The 23978-nt window shown below is 42.4% G+C and overlaps 1 protein-coding gene across 4 annotated transcripts in view; it reads right to left on the reverse strand.

The window, feature by feature from the left end:
• ZSWIM8 (zinc finger SWIM-type containing 8) overlaps positions 1–23978 on the reverse strand; it is an 87541-nt gene that overhangs the window by 1066 nt on the left and 62497 nt on the right. The window contains exons 13-25 of one of the 4 annotated variants that reach the window (XM_078391113.1): positions 21042–21225; positions 20345–20443; positions 20040–20164; positions 17766–18000; positions 16781–16933; positions 12555–12777; positions 11832–12121; positions 9863–10086; positions 8576–9058; positions 7404–7572; positions 2908–3078; positions 1823–1942; positions 729–907 (exon numbers count right to left, since the gene is read on the reverse strand). In XM_078391113.1, coding sequence (XP_078247239.1) covers positions 729–907; positions 1823–1942; positions 2908–3078; positions 7404–7572; positions 8576–9058; positions 9863–10086; positions 11832–12121; positions 12555–12777; positions 16781–16933; positions 17766–18000; positions 20040–20164; positions 20345–20443; positions 21042–21225 — 2655 coding nt within the window. Of the gene's footprint in view, positions 1–728; positions 908–1822; positions 1943–2907; positions 3082–7403; positions 7603–8575; positions 9059–9862; positions 10087–11831; positions 12122–12554; positions 12778–16780; positions 16934–17765; positions 18001–20039; positions 20165–20344; positions 20444–21041; positions 21226–23978 lie in introns of all 4 variants that reach the window. The other 3 variants (XM_020791186.3, XM_020791185.3, XM_020791184.3) reach the window with 3 other exon arrangements.

Consider the following 23978-nt stretch of genomic DNA (forward strand, 5'->3'; position numbering starts at 1 on the left):
GCACATTATTATTCTGGACATGGTTCTCTCTGGTCAGTATTGTCATCTGTTCTCATGAAGAAACAAAAAGGCCTTGAAGGAAACCTGTTAAGGAATCTCTATACAGTGGTGCCCCGCATAGCGAGGTTAATCCGTTCCGGATTAACCTTCGCTATGCGAAAACATCGCTGTACGGGGCAGGAAAAGCCTATTGGAACGCATTAAACTTAGTTTAATGCGTTCCAGTAGGCGCCAAAACGTACCCTTCCAGCGATTTTAATGGCCGCGGACAACCCGAAATAGCCCCCCGCAGCATTTTCGCGACCTCAGTAACCAAGGGGAGGGCGCGAAAACACTGACGGGGCCATTTCGGGTCATCCGCCGGACACCCCAATCGTCGCAAAGCGAGTGCGGCGATTGGGGCAGCTCCGTATAGCGATCCCCAAAAAGGGATCGCTATACGGATTCTTCGTTATACGGTGCGCTCGTTAAGCGAGGCACCACTGTATAGTCAAACAGCACATTTATCTCACCTTCTAGGGAACTCAGGACAGGGTACAGTTTGCATCTTTTCTTCTGGCCAGATTTCTCAGTAAAAGCAATGTGACTGAGATAATGGCATGGTCCCTACACTGTCAGACAACATGTTTTCAGAAATGGCAAGAAATGTTAAAGCCACTGATTCATTAAGCTGGACTACTTATTTGAAGTAGCTAGTCTCTGAGTTGAGAAGAAAGGTGCATGTGTACCTGTATGTATGCCTGCTGGCATCTCTGGACCAACTGATGGAAGGCTGGTGTGCGCAGGTGGTTGTGGACATGAGCAGGGTTGAGCCTCTGCAGGGATTCCATGATGATCTCTTGCAGCACAAATGGACTCAAAACTCCCTTTGCTGCACCAACACAGAACTGATGCACATAATTTACACCTGACAGAAGAAGAGTGGTGGTTACAGTGGGTAGGGAGAATAGGTAGAAAATGACTACAGCAGAGAGATGCCACATAAATATAAGAAAGCAATAATGCCACGTCAGACAATGAAAGAGAGAGGCTACCACCATTATGGGACGTGGTGGCGCTGCAGGTTAAACTGCAGAAGCCTCTGTGCTGCAAGGTCAGACCTGCAATCATAAGATCGAATCCACATGACGGAGTGAGCTCCCATCACTTGTTCCTGCTCCTGCAAACCTAGCAGTTCGAAAATACAAGGAGATAAATAGGTACCACCAGGGTGGGAAGGTAACAGTGTTGTGTCTAGTCACGCTGGCCATGTGACAACAGAAACAGTCTTCGGACAAACGCTGGCTCTATGACTTGGAGACAGGGATGAGCACCGCCCCCTAGAGTTGGACATGACTGGACCAAATTGTCAAGGGGAACCTTTACCACCATTATGGGCAATTAAACCAAGATACAAGAAAAGCTAACCCATATTCAAACTCTCTCATTAAAATAAAGCTAGTGGTTCCGACTATACACCTAGATGATACTGGACTACAACTTGCAGAAGGCTTGACCACTATTATGTTGGCTATTGCTTCAAGGAGTTAGCAGAACCCCAGGGACTCCAAATTTGAGAACCACAGCACCGAGACACTGCCAGCACAGAGGCCGCAGATCTTCTAGTTGCTCAATTTGGAATGCTTTATGATTATTACATATTGGCTATTATGGTTACATACTGTGCTCCAAGCATCCTGGGACTGTATTTGCTATATTTTACCCCAGGGACCAGAGGGTAATTGGTTAATAACACTAGATGGTTACACTAGACAAGAAGACTAGCTGCAGCTTTCTACCTTGAAATGAAATGTGTCTTTACTCTTCTGACTTTGGAACTCACCTAATTTGGCTGCTAATCCTAGGAGCCATTTTACATCTTCTGTGTAAGGTGGGCTGCGTGAAAAATTGTTAGGGTGGTCATTGTGAGCTCTCCGGCCCAGCATTTCCAGTGCCAGCATCCCTATGAGAAGAGCAAATGTAAAACACCTCATGAAAATGAAGCTTAAATGCACAAGACTTGAGGGGTAGCAGCAGCCCATTCTCAAAGTTTAGCAGATTTTTTTTCTACCAATGTGCAAATGTGGAGTATAGAGAGAAGAAAAACAGTTGTCAGGAAATGTACATCCAAGAAGCACTAGGTAAGAGAAACAAATGTCTCTACTCCCACCACCACCGCACACCACTAGAACTTTTCCTTCTTCTATTGAACAGAAATATTCGCACACCATTTTCAGTTATAGTCAGGTTCATGGGAAGCCTTGTCCTCGGCTGGTGATGGGTCTACAATCTTTCCTCTCTGTTAATTGTCTTTACTAATGCTAGTGCAAAAAAGGGGGCAGAGAAAACTGCAAGGGAACCCAGGAGGATACAGGGAATGCCCCTAACAGCTTCCTGCTATAGCAGTTGGTCCCATTATGCAGCCAACAATGAGAGTAAATCCGGAAATTCAAAGTTCTGGAAAACGATTAACGTAGCCAACCTGCTCAAAAAGTCACGCTCTTTACACAAAATGCTTCCTCCAATCTGAGGAACAACTCTTTAATCTATTTTCTTACAATTTTGGCAGCATGGCCTCTTAATATCATAGACAAGTCTTTCCTCAACAGATCAAATATTCATGTCCCCATAATGTTTGGAGGACCACTACACTCATGCTATGCTACTGGCTTCCTCGTTTCTTTTATACTACAACTCCCCCACCCTCTTAACATCCCCTTGAAGATTCATTTATTATAAGTTCTATAATTTGCTCATAAGGCTTGTTGCCATACTGTTTCTGCCTAGATCTGACATACTAAAGTCACTCCACTCTGTCAGAATTAGCATGCCATCCCAGGGAACCTGAGCACAGGATCTTTACATACATTAGCGGCGCTCCTGATCCCAGGTAAATGGACTGCCAGAGCTACAACAAGGTGTCCTTACCAACTCGATAAGCAGAATGGAGGTAGTGCAACCCTTGAGGGCTCACGGGCTGACTGTGTTGCTCATCCTCGGATGGAAAGCTTCCTGTAACAAGGGAGCTGGGTTGAGAAGACAGGCTTGTCAAGGAAGTCCCTTGAATCGCTGGGAATGTAGACCCTGTATGGACACTTCCTACTGGGGAAAATAAAACAACAACATAAACCAGGAAGATTAAAAATGGTAACAGGGTTTCAACTACAGTGGTGCCTCGCTAGACGGTTACCCCGCATGACAGTTTTTTTCGCTAGACATTGACATTTTGCAATCACTATAGTGATTCGCAAAACAGTGATTCCTATGGGGGAATTTCACTGGACAATGTTTGGTCCCTGCTTTGCAAGCCAATTTTCACTAGACAACGATTTTGACAACTCCCTCTGCGCTCGCAAAACGGGTGTTTTTGGCACCTAAGCTTCGCAAGACAGCTATTTAAACAGATGATCGGCGGTTTGCAAAGCGGCTTTCCTATGGCCAATCTTTGCTAGACAACGACGATTCTTCCCCATTGGAACACATTAAACAGGTTTCAATGCATTCCAATAGGGAAATGCTTTTCGCTAGACAATGATTTCGCTAAACAGCTATTTCAGTGGAATGGATTATTATCGTCTGGCGAGGCAACACTGTACATCCTACCCAATCATTATCAATCATTTGTGGCGATACGATCAACTCTGGTGGAAACACCATAGATAAGGGACTGCTTAGTGAAAAAAAGGCAAAGAAGGACATGCCCAGTTCATTTGACAACCACCTAGTTGCAGAGATGCTGAAGATTCCTGTGGCTTCCGAAGGCAGAGTCCACTGCAGCATCAAGCTCCTTTGGTGACTGCTGAAGCTGTCAAGGGATCAGTCACTAGCAGCAGAACCATTGGGGAGGATGGAATGGCATTTCCATCCTCAGATGCGTATGTCCAAATCTCTGGAAAGTTTCAAGGATTACTCATAACCTAAGACTTAAAGAGTAGTATTCTACTACACAATTGTTGATGACAATGTATGTCCAGCCCCACCGCCTATTCCAGGGCCACAATATTTGTAATGCATTTTCATTTATATAGGAATGTACAAGGATGAGCTAATTCACTCACAACTCCAGAGCTAATTTAACATTGCAGACAATATGCCTGCAGGAGGGTTGCTCACATTCTGTTGCCCTCCCAGAAGTCTTTATCCCCTTATACCGTGCAAAATTCAAAAGGTATGGAGGGCATAACTCAACATGCTGATTGACCTGGCATGCTCAATACAGGAGTGTGACTGCACTGAAAGGCACAGAATCCTTGAAGATAAGATTTAGTCTTAGGATTCTGGTGCTTCTCAAAAAGAAGAATCTCACAGTTCAAAACTTTATTTTGGATAACTGGGTTTGGAGAGGTAGCAAGACATGAGTTGCTATCACTCTTATCAGGATGTTTAAGCAACAGAATTGATAGGCTCAATTGAACTAGTGTTTCTGAAAGAGTCCAAGGCATGGTACAAATTTGGGCCACCAACTCCTGCTAAAAGGGAAGCCTTCAATCTAGGATTGGCTCCTGAAGAAAAACACTGAGCTTTCACATGGTGTCCAGTGCTTTTGACTTCTTTGTCCATAATGAGCTACATATAGGTTTTCTACTGCAACAGCTTCTAAGCCATACTGTACTATGCTCAAGAACACAGTTCAAACAACTGTCTTAAGTTTCTATTTAAATCATGCATAGAACTGTTTCTTATGTATAACCAAGTCCTATCAGTTCCCAACATCTTGAAAGAGAACCAGGCAATTGACTTTATGGACATGAGTGATGCACAAAAATATCTCCAATCAAAAGGAACTGAAGACAATATGCTCTAGTTCAAATGGCTGGATTCACATCTAATTCTGGCACATGTCTAGGAAACGCATCAAGCTACATATTACTTGGCTACAGGGTACAATAGCAGATTTTCATAAACTGAATTCTATGTGCAAGATTGATTGTCAGTGACAGTCCACCCTGTTGGGGGTGTTGACAGAGAGGAGCTTCATCCCCCCCCCTTACCAGCCACAATCCCAGTGAAACCCTCCCCAACACAAACTTCTCGCCCAATGTGACTTCAGATATGTTCCATCATATATTTGACTCCAGTCATCAGAAGTCAAGAATTTTGTTGCCTGTGCCATCCTACACTTTTCCCAATATAGCACCTTCCAGATACATGCTCCCAGTCAGCACAATGGTCAGGTCAACTGGGGATGGTGGGAGTTGCAATGCAACACAGGTGGAGAGCACCATGTTGAGGGAAGTTGCCATTGCTCCACTTAAAACAAAAGGTAACTGTGCTATAAATTCTTAAAACAGAAGGTTCTGTTTAATTAAACTACTAGTGCAGCATCCAAACAAAAATAAGAAAAGTATCATTCAAGATACGGAATGTATCAGCAAAATACTCAGTACAACATTCCATCCTTAAAGCCTTGGCACACTGTATGTTTGAATAAGAAGTAGAATAAAAACATCTTTGTTACCAAAAGTAAAGCTCACTGGAGAAGGGATTTCATAAGCAGCCTACAGGCCCCTTTGCAAGTCACAACCCCTCTAATTACACTTGGCAGTGAGCTGAGGAGGACAGCCATAGTGACAAGCCTCAGGATGGGCTGTAGCCCAAACTGATATAAGGGGCACGCCAAGGAAGCCACTTGGGCTTTCAGTGACAATAATGGATCCAGCAAAAATTCCCCAATTACAGACCAGATCCCAGAGAACAACCCCATCCCAAATTGGTTGAATCCCCATTTTGCAGGTTAAATGAACCACCTGTCAGCAAATCTCCATCTTGGCTAGAAACAGCTTCTGTTTATCGGTCTTCAACCACCCCTTAACAGCAATAACTAGTTTCACACCTTCAGTGCTTCACTTGAATCCAATGAAAAACACATAGAATGGGGTTATCAATATACTGATGACGCTACACACTAAACTTCTGGATTACTTCCCTCAGCAGTTGCATAGATATTAAAAAGTATGTGATACAAGATGGAACACTGGCAAAGGAGCAGAACAGTAGTCCCCCCCCAAAAACCATTTTCTGGAACTAGCTATCAACAGCAGAAACAATCAGTGGACAAATGCACTCCAGTTCCAAATTGAACCTATCCAGGATACTATAGTTAACCATTTTCAGAAGTACAAGCTTTCTGTCCACATCAGTGTCCAAAACAAAGTCTCACAACTGAATCATTTATTGAGCTCCATTTCAGCTCTAGAGTAGGATGCAAGCTATGTGTCTGGCACCAGCGCAGACAATCTTAGTTTGAGAAACTTTAAGCATGTGGAGGGGCCAGAAATATATAAAACCAAGAATCTGCTGCCCCTGTCTTTCTATGAACTGCCTAGAAGTCTCACACATATAGACAAATGTAAATTTCAAAATGCAACAACTCAGCAATGCCACTAATCTTTTTTTAAAAAGACACACCACAAGCACTGCCTTGAGGGGCAGCCTTTCCCCACTCCAAACGTCTGGAGGAAGTAATTCTGATGCAAACTTGGAAAACACATTTTCAGAAAGGTTAGGATGAAGTTGCAACAAAGCACAGAGGCAAGAAGGAAGAATTTCTGCCAACAGCGATATCTTTGACATTACTGTATACTTCTCACGCAGATGAAGCACATATCAAATGGGTGGTCATGAGTTTTAATCTTGTTCTGCCGATGCTCGGGAAAGTGACACACCCACCCACCACTGTAGGATGCACAGAGGACTGAGAAGGAAACATTCCCTTTAGAGTTCATCTAGGTTTAAAACACAGGTGGAAAAAAAGGATATTATTCCCTAGTCATCCACCTCAATGGAAAACACCACAGCACACCAGGTTTACAGACAGTCCTCAAAAGATGCTACTAAAATTGTCAAAAAAGAACAGTGAGAAGACACCCCATAATCAAAGGGTAAGTGGAATGAATTTTCTTTCTTTGAGGGAAGAAGCAGGAAGGCTAGTCTCCCACCTGCAGCTCTAGCAGCAATGGGTTGGCCAACAGTGCCACTTGCACCCACAGACTCCTCCCTTGCCGCTGGCCAAGGCAATATGCTCCCTACATATCAGAAAGTATTTTCATTTACTTTTTTCTATTCCTAGAGGCTGGGACTGATTCTAACTTCAAGTGCTGGTCATCATTATTGTCCCAGAATGCCTCTGGGCTCTACACCAGCCCCAAGGCATTACAAAATGAAAATGGCAAAGAAAGGAGAGATTAAAATAAGACCGACCCACTATGACGCCATGACAAAAAATCATCTCAAAGCAAACAATGTCTTTCATATAGTGTTGGACTCCTACCTTTGAGATTTCATAGCAAAATTAAGAAGCTCCTGCCCAGGTACCATAACAGATTACCACAGGCTTAGGCATCACCACAAAATGTATTCAATGAAAAAATTAGAACTGCCTTTTCCATGCACATATCTCAACATGTTAAGATAGAAATACTCACTGGCTACATTGGAAGACAGAGGCAGCCCTGTCTCCGCATGGTATGGATGCACAGCAATCTGCGTCATGGATGGCACGGGCACTCCAGGGAACGACACTGCTGTAGCTGCCAAAGATGGGGTAGTTACCGAGTAAGGATACTGCGCCCCAATGAATGCCGGGTGGACACCCTGCAAAGGAAGAGGACAAGGTAATGCTGCCTTGCACCCAAGATGCAAGGCAGGGCTTTTAAAGAGTTGCCTCTAAGCAGCCCTTCTAATAAATACACCTACATTCCTTTCATACAGTTTGGTTTCTGAGAGCACAGAATTTATTTCATACTTCCAGGACAAGATATCCTGAATAAAATGGTTTAAGGAAGGAAGGATGAAAGGAGAGAAAGAACCAGTAATCCTACCTTATTGGGGTGGGGTTTCCTGACTATGGTACCTCTGTTCACATGGACTGGAGTGGGGGAAAGTATGTAGCTTCCTTTTACAGCAGGGATGGAAAATCTCAAGCCTTAGCTACCAGCAGTAAGAGATTTCAGCTCAAATATGCTGGTATTTCTGGTCCTGCTCTTCTGTCTTTTGACCTGCCTACCACTGGAATGTGGACCTTAAAAGCATTTTTAAACTGAGTGTGGCCTTCAAGCTTTGTTTTCCAGGAAGAATCATGTTCAGCATGCTTTGAAATGGCACCCAAACCAGCAGTATTTTGTTTTCTAAAGAAACAACTTTTTTAAAGTAAATTATAAATTAGATGGTAGTTGTCGTCTTCAAAAACAATGGACAAAAACACACAGACTGTTGTTAATTGTTTCCATAAAATCGCAAGCTAAATCTCTAATCCTCATGTTGCACATTTTTAAGCTCTAAATTTTCTGTAGCAAATGGAGAAGCCAAAGCAGGAACATGCATAGCCATTTTATACAGTAGCAGACTTCAGGGCCTTCTGGCCCACTGCTGTCTCTGGCTGGCTTCTGCCTCTGCCTTGCCTCACTGTACAAAAAGATACTCTGCATGTCCAAGTTACTAAATTTAATTTCTGGCACCTCCAAGAAATAGCACACATTCTCTCACAAAAGGAGAAGGCAGTGGGCCTTTGTATGTCATCTTGTCTACTCACCTAGGCCACAACACCTGGGGATGAAGGTAGAGAATTGTTATTTTAGGCCCAACAAAGAGCACTTACTTGAGGATAAGCAGAGCCAGGCACGGGAAAGACTGCTGGCCGTGGCATGTGCTGGATGGGGTGTCCAAGGTACTGAGGATTGCAAGGGATGTGGGTCTGGAGTGTTGTATACGGGTGCAGACCCTGGGTGTGTGCGTGTGCCATTGCCGGCCCTGCCATGGTGTGCTGCTGGTATATTGTCGAGCCCACTGAGATCACCGGCACCACTGTTGCTGCTGCTGTCACTGCAGCCGCCACAGTCACGGTGGCTGCTTCTGATGTCACTCTGGTATCTGCCAGTCCACGGACCGCTTCGCAAGAGGCCCGGGCGCCGCTTGCACTGCAACCAGTGGCACCCTCCCTCTGGGCAAGAGTGCCACCCACAGTTTGTTCATACAACCAGTACCACTGGTGAGCAACTTCAAAGAGGACTTCAGGGTAAACGCCACCCCCTTTGGCTGCTTCCTCCACTGCCAAGCAAGCCTTCTCCAGCATTAGATTATCCTGTAGCGTTGAGGACAATATAGGTTAGTTAAAGATTATAGAAGCCTTCATAACTTACAGCCAAAATGTAAATACAAACAAGATACAGCAAGACCATAAGATAACAAAATAAACATAAAACAGTCAGCAAAATAAAAATATACCCAAGGAGCTTGGGAAAATAAAATGACAATGAAGCAGATGCTAAGTGGACCAGTTTCAGAAGAGTATTCCACAGCTAATGTGTTACCATTAGCAGCCCTCTCTCTAGTTAGCCTCACACTTGGAGAGACATGCGCCTATCTATCTATATCTCCTTCTGCATTCTGTTGTAATCCATTGATAATAACAATAATTAAGACAGAAGGGAAGAGACACAATTTCCATTTCCCTACTGAAGTGTAAGATATTTATGAACTAATTCTCTCTCATGAAATGCTGGTGAAAGTAACATAATGTAATAAAAAGTAACTGCCCAGCATGCTATTTTTCACTTCAGGAAAATAAGGCCCAGCCTTGAAAAAGTTATGACAGTACACGATATTTAGAATTTTTTTAATTTTAAAAATCACAATGACAGTCCAAGATGTCACTAACCCATATGAATTCTTCTCTTTAATTTGATGTGGTGTTTTCCTGTTCCCCTATCATCTCAGTCTGATTTGTGGAGACTGCTCTTCTGAGTGGAATTCTGATGTGTTTTATATATGACACAAATCAATATATTATTTCTTAAAGATCAAAGAAAAAAAGTCATTCCTCAAAAGCAGGAGGAAGCCAGCTTTCTGGCTATGAAAATGGGCTGAAGGCCTGTGAATTGCTCACCTGCTCCTTACACTGGACCAGGGCTCTCTGTATCTCATTTGGGTTCAAAGCATGGGCATGTGGCAAGCAGCTCAATGCCAGCTCTGCTGCTGCTCGCACCATATTGGAGTCCCTAGCTCTTGATGCCCTATCCGCCAAGGATGCCACCTCTGGCGGGGTTAGATGTCCATCCCAGCATTCCACCAGGATGTTCAAGGCAGCACTACCAATCTCCATGGCTTGCCCTAGAGCCAGAGGGAAAAGAAAGAAAGCAGAATCTTGCAGTACCGCCAACTAACAAATGACATTCCAGCATTAGCGTTCATGGCCTAGCGCCTACTTTCTCAAATGCATGGCAGTGGTTGAGGAGGATAGTAAACACTGAGGACCAACTAAACAGTAAAAAGAATATAGGATTGTGATGTTCATGTTAGAGACCATTTTTTTTCATAACTCTTAATAATCATTCACAAAGCAGCACTGGTACCCAAAATATCCTGATGTTGATAAGCTAATATAGAGAAACTTCAAGACCTTTTAGGTCATCATTTCCATCCTTCAATAATGAGAAGACTATACTGCTATAGAAGAGGCCGTTTGGGACAAGACAGGAATCACCACACTGCATTCGGTTTATATAACAGCCAACCAGTTGCCCTTGGGGAACTCACAAGCAGCACAGGAGGGTAACAGCAGCTCATATTCCACTGCAGGTTACTCATAGAGGCCTCTGATACTGGACATGCTATAGAGAGAAGCATAACAACTACTAGCAATTGAAAGCCACACACTCTTGTTTCTTTCTCATCCACAGTATTTACCTTTACACTATTGGTGGAAAAGCGTTACAGTCTAATAAACTGATTTGTGACACTGCAACAGGATAAGAGAAAATACTGTAAAAAAGGGGGGGGAGTGTTGTATGTGATGCACTAATATATTCTACACCCAGTCTATTTGTTTCTAAAACTTCCAGGGAAATATTTTCATGTACAGATGGGAACCAGAGGCCACACCTCCACTGAGTTACCCTCCATTCACAGAACTGTATCAATGCAAACCTTACCTGCCAACCACCACAAGTGAAGAAGCTGGCATAGACATTTGCTATTGTACTCCAATCATGTGATTCAGGACATAACAGCAAATGCCTAGGCTAACTTTTTAACTTGTATCCATTCTCAGCTGAAATCTTTACCAGCAGTTATGCCAGCATAATATTTTAGTTGAGTTTCAAACAGATAATGCAATTTGCCCAGACCATGTGGGGACCTGAACTCAACAGCCTACCAAATACACAGCCAATCATATACCTCCTGGACCACAAGACTATCGGCCCCATATTTCCTCCTTGTTCACAGCTTAAATGTTACACATAGTTCTCCTGAATACTTAAAACAGATACACCAACTACAGGCTATTTTTCACTTGGACATGGTACAGATTAAAAACTTGTACATTAAAATGTCTTCTAAATGCTGACTAGATGAATCAAAATCAAATTTTGAATAGCAGTGCAACTTGTGGATAATTACATGTTTCAAACATTGTAAGGAGCATAAACTCTTCCATCTTCAGTCAAAACCTTTTTAAAATGGTAAGATACCTTAGGCAGATCTCTCTGTTCCCATTGCTTCCTGGATCTACTTCCAATATGTATAACTGGGAGAGCAGCCACCTTGAGAGAATGGCCTTTTATTTGCTTCTGGTCTCTAGAGACTGCAATTTCTACCATGTGGGTTAACAAGAGGATCGATAAGCAACTGCATTAAGACAGTGGAAACCTGATCCTTCTGGACTTACAAGTCGATCATCAAGCACTGTGAAAAAGCCTATGCTGTATAGATTGTGCTGGCAAATTTTAGCTACAAGTTCTTAAATGTCAGTAACTACATATACAATGAAAGGTTTTCTGTTATAGGCGTTTCAAGTTACTAAACATAGAAAGAGGTAACTGCCATGGAGCAGTACAATCACACACTTTTCTCACCTGTGATCCAAGAAACATGGGAGGAGTAGGTTCGAGAGAGCCAGTTGGGAGAGACAAAGTTGTGCAACCCGAGTGCGTAGAGTCCAATTTCAAAAGCGCAAAGGTGGAGGTTGCGATGAGGCCCTTGGTGGCCACCACTAGAGGATGGGTGGGTAAAAATAGAGGTACTGCTGTTTCCACCTGCCTTAATGAGTACTGTCTTGGCTAGCTCAAAATAGAAGTGTGCAGCAGCCTCTGAGGGCTGGTTTGGGACATGGGGAGCATGGCTCTCTGGTCGCCTGCCCTTGTATCTGGAAGAGAGAAAAGATGCATAAAATAAACTTAACTCATATCTACCATTGAAATTAAATTTAGGCAACACACTCTTATAGTGCCTTCAAATATCTGAGAACTCAGACACTGCAGAATATCCAGAGTGAAATCTTGAGAAGGGAGGGCAGTGATGGAATACTTCACTACCTGCTCTTGTCTGACTTTGGTGCTCAGTCAGGAGCATTTCTCATTGGATTCTGATATTAAATGGATATGGCACAGAAGTCCATCTCAGACTAGAAACAACTTAAGTTCATTAATCAAGTTCCGAATCTCCAGATTTTGATGGGGTCTCTGTGGGGACTCCCAACCAGCACCTCCTCATGTCCCATCTCCAATTCTGACAGCCTTCAAAAGTCTGGCTTCTGGAAAAAAAATGCAGAGTTTTGGAAAAGGGGCAGCAGCTCTTACCTGCCAACTTCCACGGTCTTTGCACGTGCTCCTCCACTGGCTCTCCTACTCCCGCTGGAAGAAGAGGAACCCAATGAGTCACTGGAAGAGCTGCTGATGCTGTCGCTGTCTTGTCCCCTGCCCCAAGATGTGGCTGCCCATCCTCCACGTAGGGGGCGCCTGCTGAGAGTTGGAGAACTGTCCGAGGTGGTTTCTGGTGCACTGCTGTCTATACTGGCCATTCCTGCAACACAGAACATCCAGCGGATAAGCACAGTTGTGGTACATAAAAGTTTAGTTTTATTATATGGAACATCACACTATCTTATTTTTTTTAACAACGAAAACATTTTTAATGAGTCCGACTCCAGTGATTTAAGATCACGGGGGGGGGGGGGGAGGCAGCCTATACAATATCACTGCAAGGTCCCCAATTCAAATTGTCACAGTCACAGATTAAAGGGGAGTATGACTGCCTGGTCATTAGGAAAACTGGAAGAATTACAAGGAAAGTGCATGAAGAACCATGAGTCTAACTGAATTGAAGCCTAAACAATTCCTGAGAGGTGATGTATTCTAAGGACTAATTTCTCTTCTTCACCAATGATGATAATCCTAAAATGGCCTTTTACAACATCATCATCTCCTCTTTCATTTATAGCTGATCCTTTAGTATGGCAGTCTAGGAAGTTATATGATTTTCAGAACTTAGGCAGATAGTTACCACCAAGGAGGCTGTGGTAGCAGTTTCATAGTGGCACCTAGTTGTGCAATTCTCCCTACACATGCCCGTGGTGTCTTCACTGCTATCCTTCAGATTGCAGGAAAAGGCCCATTTTATTTTCACAGGTCTCTTTTGTTGTTGTTTAGTCGTTTAGTCGTGTCCGACTCTTCATGACCCCATGGACCAGAGCATGCCAGGCCCTCATGTATTCCACTGCCTCCCGGAGTTGGGTCAAATTCATGTTGGTAGCTTTGATGACACTGTCCAACCATCTCGTCCTCTAACGTCCCCTTCTCCTCCTGCCTTCACACTTTCCTAACATCAGTGTCTTTTCCAGGGAGTCTTTTCTTCTCATGAGATGTCCAAAGTATTGGGAGCCTCAGCTTCAGGATCTGTCCTTCCAGTGAGCACTAAGGGTTGATTTCCTTCAGAACAGATAGGTTTGTTCTCCTTGCAGTCCAGGGGACTCTCAAGAGGCTCCTCCAGCACCACAATTCAAAAGCATCAGTTCTTCGGCGGTCAGCTTTCTTTATGGTCTAGCTCTCACTTCCATACATCACTACAGGAAAAACCATTAACTATTCAGACTTTTGTTGGCAAGGTGATGTCTCTGCTTTTTAAGATGCTGTCGAGGTTTGTCATCGCTTTCTTCCCAAGAAGCAGGCATCTTTTAATTTCATGGCTGCTGTCACCATCTGCAGTGATCATGGAACCCAAGAAAGTAAAATCTGTCACCGCCTCCATATCTTCCCCTTCTATTTGCCAGGAGGTGATGGGACCAGTGGCCGTGATCTTAGGTTTTTTGATGTTGAGCTTCAGACCGTTTTTTGCACTCTCTTCACCCTCATTACAAGGTTCCAGAGTGGTATCATCTGCATATCGGAGGTTGTTGATATTTCTTCCAGCAATCTTAATTCCGGCTTGGGATTCCTCCAGTCCGGCCTTTCGCATGATGTATTCTGCATATAAGTTAAATAAGCCGGGGGACAATATACAGCCTTGTTGTACTCCTTTCCCAATTTTGAAGTAATCAGTGTTTCCATATCCAGTTCTAACTGTTGCTTCCTGTCCCACGTATAGGTTTCTCGGGAGATAGATAAGTTGGTCAGGCACTCCCATTTCTTTAAGGACTTGCCATAGTTTGCTGTGGTCCACACAGTCAAAGGCTTTTGCATAGTCAATGAAGCAGAAGTAGATGTTTTTCTGGAACTCTCTGGCTTTCTCCATAATCCAGCGCATGTTAGCAATTTGGTCCCTAGTTCCTCTGCCCCTTCAAAAACCAGCTTGTCTTTCTGGGAGTTCTTGGTCCACATACTGCTGAAGCCTACATTGGAAGATTTTGAGCATCACCTTGCTAGCGTCTCTAAGAACGCCTAAATGCCACTACTGATACTGAAAAAGGGCAGTGCAAGATAAGAACATGACAGCAAGTCTGAAACTAATAGTTCTTTCTCCTGCATTAATAACTTCACGAAAAATGGTTTGCTCATCTGAACTTAGAATTTCTGAAAATTTAATCTAAATAACAAAGTATGGCTGACTTTCAATAAGAGAACTTGGACCAGGTCACTTTATAACTGTCAGCCATTCCTCTTAAAATAATATCCAACTTCCATAAGCCTACTAGTTCTGGACTACTAAAACTAAATATAAAATACTTTTTTAATCAAACTGCCATCCGTCAGATTCAGCTCTCAAGTTCCAGCACTAGCTAGTGAAATAAGAACAGCTATTCCTTTATTTTAATCCATTAAAAATGAAACAATCTGTCACTGTATACTATTAGCAGTCAATATACACTAGAATACAACCCCCCAGTATAACCTGCCTCTAAGTTTCTATTTAAATATCATGATAATCTTCATGGAGGATCTGTTTATCAAATATTTTGTCTAATATTTTAAACTAAATTACTGGCCATTTGTTTGATCTGCGAAATAACTTCTTTTCAATAGCTCTGGATTTGTTTACAATAAGCTTCACAGAGTACACATGTTCTAGTGCTGAGAGATACTTATGATCTCCCTGAAAACATCCAACATATTAAAAACCCTTGACAGAGCCCCATTTCATTGCCCTCCACCACCCAACCCTAAACTAAAAAGGCCTATGACTTGGAGCTTTCTACAAAGTAAAAATCCCTTGACTTTTCTGTCTTTTGAAAATACAGTTGCCTCTTTTCAGGTACTTATTTATGTTTGAGAAAGGTGACCCAAAGTATACATAATATCCTCTGCACAGTCACGCCACCGATCTAAAGTGCCACTGTGTTTGTTAAACTTTGCTATTGGCTGGGATAGGAGGTGTTTCCCTATGTTTTAAAAAATTACAGATAAGAAATTGATTGGTTGATTGAATTTAATAAAACAAGCCCACTAATGTCACATCACTACTCTGGGCAATTCTCAATACAGAGTCAAATAATTAATATAATAAAACTACAGACAATCTAACCACATAAAAACAGAGCATTAATAAGACTACATGAAACAGAAAACGAGAACAAAAATGCAGATAACAAAAGACTGGACAGAAATGTAAGAGTACCTCAACACAACCAGGGTCAGAGTGGAAGGCCTCCCTAAAGTTAATTTCAAAACCAATCCATCCTTTATGTCCATATAATACACATTCTTAATGCAACTGTAAGAATGTGCAAGCTTAATCTACATTTCCTCTCCAAGCCAAATGGAACACTATATAAAATGATCCACTGGGGGCTCAGTAAGACTCCCAGCTGCACTGCCAGGTGTGTTACCAGTTGGGTGCACTAATACAGATGCATGTATGTCAAGCATCTGCCAGGCCACAACAGAAGAACAGCAGCCTACCTTTAGGTTAGAGGGGCCAAAATTTGTGCAAATGTGCATTCGCTTCAGTGGAACAGCACTATAAAATACAGATGTTCCAATTTCACTAAAACCATAGAAACCATGTACCTTATTTTAATGATGAAGCTTGTGGATGTGTTATTGTTCTCTAAAGCAAGAGACAGGTCAAAAAACTACTGATGATTTCTGCTTACATAAACCAGTAATAAGATTCTGCCCATAGCCACTTAACAGTTTGTTTGACATAAAAATGTAATTCATTTAACTGGTCCATCTCCTAATTTGGTGCAAGCAGGGTCACAAAGAGCCAAGAAGCACATGCAACCCTTATAGGCCACATGCTGCTCAGATATACATAGTTGCATTTAAAGGGTGTTTGGAGAAGTAAGAGATAGAACAGAACTGCAAAGCCAAAGCCAATATTTAAAAGCACATGGGTTAACTTTAACAGGAGATTTGTGTCTACTTTTGAAATTCAGAAACCCTAACTGAGACCGCTGATCTAACAGGGAAGTCTCCTGCACTGGTAAACACTCAATGCACACTACTTGATTAAATCAGTTCACAGTGAATGAGCAATAAAGAGCTAATCAATATAATACACAGGAACAGAAAAGTGCCTTCAAATGCAGTGGGCATGCAGAATGACATCACAGATAAATGTACTCCATAGCCCCACAATTCCTTCTGACCTGTGTGCTTCTTCTTTTGTCTCACCGGTGAACCCCAGCATCTTCCGTTGTATCCACCTCTAGTGCCAAGAGCTAATCGACTAGGAACCTTCCCTTCTTGTTTTAAAACAGCAGATTCCACAGGTGGGTCACAGGGAGATCTCTGTGGGTTCTCTGGAGAAACACAAGAGCAGAAGAGCTACCATGGCAGGAAGAGGAATTCATAAACAGGTCTGCTTCAGCAATTTGCCCAGAGTTGGCTTCTTAAAAGAGAAAAGAAAAATCACACAAACAAGACTGAACAGCACCAACTCTAATATTGTTCTCTCATTTTCCAAACAGGCATGCACAATATCATTAGAAAATTATTCCCTGAATGTAAGGAAAATGACAATCCTTTTTAAAATTCTGCAGAAGAGCATGACCTGTAGAGAGGGTTATATACGCCTATGTTTTTAAAGGAAAACTCATGGAAGTATTCTAGAGCAGAGGTCCACAACCTTTTCCGAACCGCGGACCAGTTGGGGGGCGGGGTCTGTGCACAGGGGGTACCCCCCGCTTACGGGGGGGTGGGGTGCACTCATGGGTGGGCAGGGAGCGCTTGCACACATGTGCGGGTGGGCGGGGCATGCTTGAAGGTGAGTGGGGCACACCTGCATGCGTGGGTGAGCGTGGCGCACTTGCAGGTGGGCATGGCATGCTTGTGCACATGCACGGATGGCATGGTGAGCTTGAAGGTGGGTGGGGCACCTGTGCATGCAGGTGGGCGGGCCGTGTGTGCATGTGAGCACGTGTGGTGGGAGTGTGTGCAGAAATTTGTCTCCATAGCCTAGTCCTGCAAAGGCCACGGACCAGGGGGTTGGGGACCCCTGTTCTAGAGGACCACTGAAAATGGGCCAAATGTCCAAACAAGCACAGGAAAAAACACACAGTAACCAATGCATTTGGTTTCTCTTTATTTGGTACGTGAAGGGTAGTAGCAATCCTGCTAAACAAAGGCTCATACCTTGTGTACTCTTTTCCAGAAAGGGTTCCGAAGGATTGCTCTGGACAGCAGTGGGCACCCCTGTCTGTTGTGTGACTGAAGTTCCTGGCAGATGCTGAATAGGTGCAGCTGTTTGGGTGGCATGCTTGGAAGGAGATTTCTGATTGGCTACGGTAGGCTTGCTGGATGAGTAGAATGAACTTAGAGTTTGCGGCTTGTGTGTCTGACTCTCCCTGTCTAACAGCTTATCCAAGATCTTTATAAGACAACAGAGAAACATGGAAGTCAGCATCTGAACAAAAGAGTTATCAGGATATGGTAGAGTTACATTTGTGAAGCTACTACAGATGAGATATAAAACAAAAAAATGTGAAGTCAGAGACATGAAATAGGATTTCAGAAGCACTGGGCCTCTGTAACTTGGTAGGCAGCTTTTTCTCAAAGCCACAAAACCTACCCCACCACCTAACCTTTCTCCCTCAGAAATCCCCTGTGATCCTGGAAATTCTCGTGGAAAAACCGGAAACGCTCTTCTTCCATCTTGCACAACTCTCTAGCTGGCACATGAAAGGGAAGTTACTCAGCATGTACCTTATAAGAAAAACAAAGCAATGGGCTACTCCCCCCCAAAAAAAAGACTGTCCTAAAACAGGATTGAGAAAAAAGTTCCCTCAGCTTTCCAGTATTAACTCAGAATAAAAACAATTTCCCACATATCCTGTGCAGACATGAGGTTAACCAAGTTTCTAAGAATTCACCAAAACCTCTCCCTTTGTTTTCTCTGATCTACAAAAGATCTGGGCCATTCCTCACTGGTAAAACTTGCTAAATCTTAAAAACACCCAATTTCTCCACAGCACTTCACTGACAGTTAGTTCACAACATTTAATTACATTTTCCATTAGCGACTGCCTAGCAAGTTCCATGTCACATCAAATGCTTGCCCTCAATTCTACTTTGCTATCATTTACAAGAACATATACTGTATTTTTCCATGTACATAAAATGACACTTCTTCCTTAAATAATTAGACAAAAAATTGACAATTGTTTTATACATGGAAGGCAGCCACTTTACCTTGCCTTTTGCGAAGCCACGGGGCTGGAATCGTGCAGCCCTTTCACAGCTGCTTTACCTGAAGGTAGCCTTCCTTTCCTTTTTGTTAAGCCCCGTGGCTTCGCAAAAGGCAAGGAAAAGCGGTGGTCAAAGGGACTTAGCAAAGTTCTGTGGCTTAGCAAAAGGAAAGGAAAAGCAGGGATCAAATTTTCTAATTTGGGGTTAGAAAAGGGGGCCGTCTTATACACTGGGTCATCTTACAAACGGAAAAATGCGGTAATAATGTTCACTGTTTTTAACCAAATAACTGAAGTTAGGGAACAACTAGCACAAGGCTGCTACCATTTACCTATGCTTGTTACAATGTAAACAAGTTGTAAGGGGAGAAGCAAAAAAAATTTGGGCAAGTGACTTACAAACAAAAAGATCACTCTGGATGAAGTTGAAGGACAATATTGACTACTTAAGGCAAAAGGGGAAATAAACATTTTACACACATTTCTAAGCAAAAGACATTAATCTTGATTTTAGCTTACATAACTTAAAACAATGTACAATAACCATGATGGCACTAAAATGGTAATGTGGAAGCTCATAACAGCAACATTCACCCACCAGCCCATTATAATCTGAAACCAGAAATCTATTGTAGTAAAGATCCAGTCCATAATGAGCACCACGACTCCCCACCAACAAGCTAGCCTTGTCTCCTGCTGCCCCTTTCCCCCAGAGTTTATAACCTCAAAACAGATTGGGGGAGGGTCTCACAGCAGGGAAGACTCAGTGGTGCTGCAGCAGCAAAAAACTCACATTTTAGGTACAGATAGGCAATCTTGGCAGTCCTTAATGGCTAGGAGCCTGGAAAATGGAGGTCCCAACACCCCTAGCTTATTCTGCTGATTTGCAAAGCCCTGAAAACTCCCATCTTTCATACAGGCTGGTATCAAGTGATGCTTCTCATGACAATCCAGGCCTTAAGAGGGAGGCCTCCACGGGTATCGGAAGCCATCTTAATGTCACCATTCCTCACTGCAAAGCTAGTTTTGGGAATGGAAGGAGGACTTGTGGAAGGTGCTCAAGACAGACTAACATTACAAACTTTTTGAGGAATGCTTGGGAAAGCAGTGGAGCTGAAAAGTTCTCCATGAAAATGCTGAAAAGATAGTTATAAAATGAGCCAGGGAAGCTTAGCCATCATTAGTCATAGTCCAACTATCAGCATCTCTAAATATGACATACCTTTTTTAACTTAGACTGGTCATCTTTGTATGTGATCATCAGAGCTAGAGCTAAATCTCCCTTCTCTCTCCTGGTACCTTCACACAAGAGAGGGTGCTCTGCTTCACTCACTGTGGTCTTCATGCCTGGAAGGCAGAGGACAGGATTTAAACATGCTATCCTGCCTGCTTTACATAAACTGAGAGCAACTCGTACCAAGCTAAGGCAACAGAATACAACTTCAATGGGCATGCAGAAGGCTTCACAGAACAAGGCCCCAGCTGTTGAATGGCTTGGCAGAGAAAGGAAACAAGTTACATACTTACCAAGAGCAGCCACAGCTGCCTCAAAACCAAGCTCCTCATCTCCTGGCATTTCATTATTCCAATTTCGGCTTGGGGGTCTGGATCCCGTAGGAGAAACCACTGGGAAGAGGAAGGATGTTGGATTAAGTAGCTAAGCAAAGAGCAAAGTGTGTTACCCAAAGCAGTAAAGTTACAGGAATGTATGAAGATGACGTACTAAACTTCTATTTCAAAACCTTATCTTGGAATGTTCACTCAGCTTCACATTTTTGCAGAAATTTGCTAAAGTTAAAGAAGCATGTCCACATGTGGGAATCTAGAAAACTGCCATATACTCAGGCCACTGGTTTATCTAAGCTAGCAATGTCAATTCAGACTGTCAGCAGCTCTCTTGAGATTTCAGGCTGAATTCTTTCTCAGACCTACCTAGAAATGTCAGGGACTGAACTTAGCAGCTTCTGAATGTAATTTACTGCGCAATATAGTCACTATTCACTCCTCATTTCAGCCTTGCTGAGTCTCAAAGCACACACACACAACTGAGGTATGCATAACTGAAACAGACGACTGTAGTAAATTCTGGCCTCTCTTGGATTTTCAGCAGAAACCTACTCCCAGGATTTTCGGGGGAGAACAGATCTCTGTTACTCATTTTCCTAAGACTTGGTACGGATTTCTTTTCTACAGATTTCTCTTTTACCCAAGAGAAGGGTTTTACCTGGAGTACATAAGACGTCAAATATGAAGCTGGCCAGCATGAGAGGCAAAACAGGACGGTAATCACACAGGGTCCCTTCTCTCAGCTCTTCAGCCCTTCCCCGAATAGTGTTCATCTCATTACAGCCAAGTGGAATTTTCTTCAACAAGGCCACAATTTCAGACTCTTGATATGCCAACTTTACCTGTTTGATAGAGAGTAGAAAACAAAATGAATCCATAGGGGACCACACTGACAAAACAGACATAGTGGTGAAAATATGACTCAACAAGCAGAAGGTTTTCACAAAGGCTGCACAAAAGAAGGGCACTGTTGTTCATGTTATTGAAGTGGCAGTGGTCATTTGGGCAAAGAATCTGCATCTCTACATTGAGAACTGGTTTGTAAAAGAATTTACAGCAGTTTCTGCAACACCATTAGCTCCGGGGGGGGGGGGGGGGAGTAAGTTTTCAGAACTTGAGTCTGTCATGCACAACAGTGGCTTTTCATACGCACGTGACAAGGCACGCAAGCAGACTGCCACAGAATTGGCAGCAGGCTTTGTGTGATGCTTTCTTGCCACTGATGAGCCCAAAAGCATAACTCAGCTTGTTGTTGTTTGCACAGGATCAATAATAGGCTGAGATATAAGAGATTGCAATGGGTATGCAAAGCAATGTTATGATAATACCAAAAGAGGAGATTTTTCAAAAGACTATAGTACAGCGCAGACACACTATTTACCCTTTGATAAACGGTGTGGTCACAGATAAGAGATCTAATCATGGTTGGAGCTCAGAAAGGATATGCAGCTTTAAAACATCAGCACTAGGCCATGAACCCACTCAATTAAGAGTCTACCACTCTGGCACACACCAACAAAATTGGTTTCTTTCTACACCCGTTTATACAAATTACATTTGTTGCAGTGTGAAATGGTAATTTTATAAAATACAAACAATACATAACTGTCCACTGTCTGAACTGGGATTAGTTTATGATAATTTGGTGTAATAGTGTAACATAATCTGATTAAACTGTGGTATTTTGCTGGAGTTGTTTTATGACCAGAGAGAAAAACATGTCCATGAAGAACAAAGAACAAACCTCTGCTGCAGCTAACACTGCAGGGCCTTTACCATTGACGTTACGAAGTTCTAAGGCAACAGACCTAAATGTCTTATTGTATCACTTTAACCAGCTTCTTAGTTCCCTGATACCAACATAGGAGCATTTATAGGAAGGTTGAATATGAGGCAGGCAGACCAGCAAAAATGGTTCCCTGGATCATTTCCCAATGTTAAAATCAAATCAGTAAAGTTAAACAGACAACTCCCAGAAGATCCAAATTTTTGAAAAAATGTTTGAAGACATGAATTTCAATTTAAAAATGTGAAAATAAACAACACTGAACCAAACGTTTTAAATACTATTTACTTAAGTCTCCAGAAATGTTTAAGAAAAATGTATAGACTTGCAAATGAACTGATGACCAGGTGTAAAACTGTAATAGCACAGATTTGCTGTAGTTCAATGGAATGTATGAAGCTGCTGGATAATTTCCAAATCTGTGGGCCTGCACACATAAAATGATATTGCTTTTCTGAACAACATACTGCCCAAAGCAGTTATTCTGGAAACTTCCACTTGCCAAGAACCTTCACTGTGCAAAAAATAACATGTGAACTGGGAGAACTGACTGAGTGTAGCATCATCATGTTTTGTAAAACATAACAAAGCTCACCAAAGAAAAACAAGGACAGACATCACATTAAAGGTGAGCTGAACATTATGTATTTCATTCTGTATGTGAAAAGCAACAGAAATCACACGAAGTTTTAAAAGTACTCTTCCCATTTTGGAATGAGGAACCTGATAGATAACCCATTAAGAATTTGTGAATATGCAAGAAAAAACTAAAATGTGGGGGTGAGTTCTGACATGGAATCTTTTGTACAAAGGATTAATTGTAATGAGTAAAGTAACTTTCTTTTAACTCCTAACTGAAGCTTGAAGAGAGATACAGAGTTCAAATGCAGTTTTGCAGTTAAGCAATAGGCTGTTATTTTTACTAAGAAGGTTATTATACAAATTGGGCATTCTACAATTTGACACACAACTGGATAAATCAAAATGTAATCATTTACAGCAGCCATTCTGAACCTTTTTTTGTCCACTGCCCTAAACACAGTATGAAGAAATACAGGTCAAGTCAGGACTGTATAAATCACATAACAAATCTTTTAACGTGGTGTGTGAAGAACTGTTTCAAGTCTGTGGCCTCCTTCAAATGTTCCAGGAACCCCTCATTGAGAATGGCTGATTACAGCTAGTTAGAATGAGAATATTCCACATCTGTCTTCTAGCTGTTCTCTTTGAAACCAGAATGTGTGTGGAATGCTATTTATTAGTAAAGCAATTGTTCAGAGGGACCAATATAAAGACAAGTTCAACATTAAGTAGAGAGAGTATGTGTGTTGAGGAAAAAGGCATGAATTGGCAGAAGGACAGGAGTGCATAGTGGAGCTTTGTATGTAGCTTTGAAAAACTGTACTAACAACTGTACTAACAACAAAGGCCAGGAGAAAACTGCAAGAAACAAGACTTCAGAAAGTCTGCAAATAAGGAAAAAAACATACGAGGCAACTTTCAAAAAAGAGCAGTGATCCAAATATCTGTAGATTCACTAAACCTGCAGTGACAGCAGCTGCTGGAAATGACTAGTGACTAAAAGAAGACTTGAGAGAAACCTCATATTCTCTCCAAATACACAAAAACTCTGCCATAAGGAACACATAAAACTAACCCTGAGAGCCATTCAGAGGGCTAACTGGGGTGGGGCCTTACCAGACAAAGACTGATTAGAGATTCAAGCAAGTACTTTCCTACACTCAGCTTGTTAAACCTACAGTGATATCTATATTATTTGAATGATCCCTTAGAACAGTGTTCCCCAAA

Source organism: Pogona vitticeps, chromosome 3, assembly GCF_051106095.1.
Source record: "Pogona vitticeps strain Pit_001003342236 chromosome 3, PviZW2.1, whole genome shotgun sequence".
Taxonomy (NCBI): domain Eukaryota; kingdom Metazoa; phylum Chordata; class Lepidosauria; order Squamata; family Agamidae; genus Pogona; species Pogona vitticeps.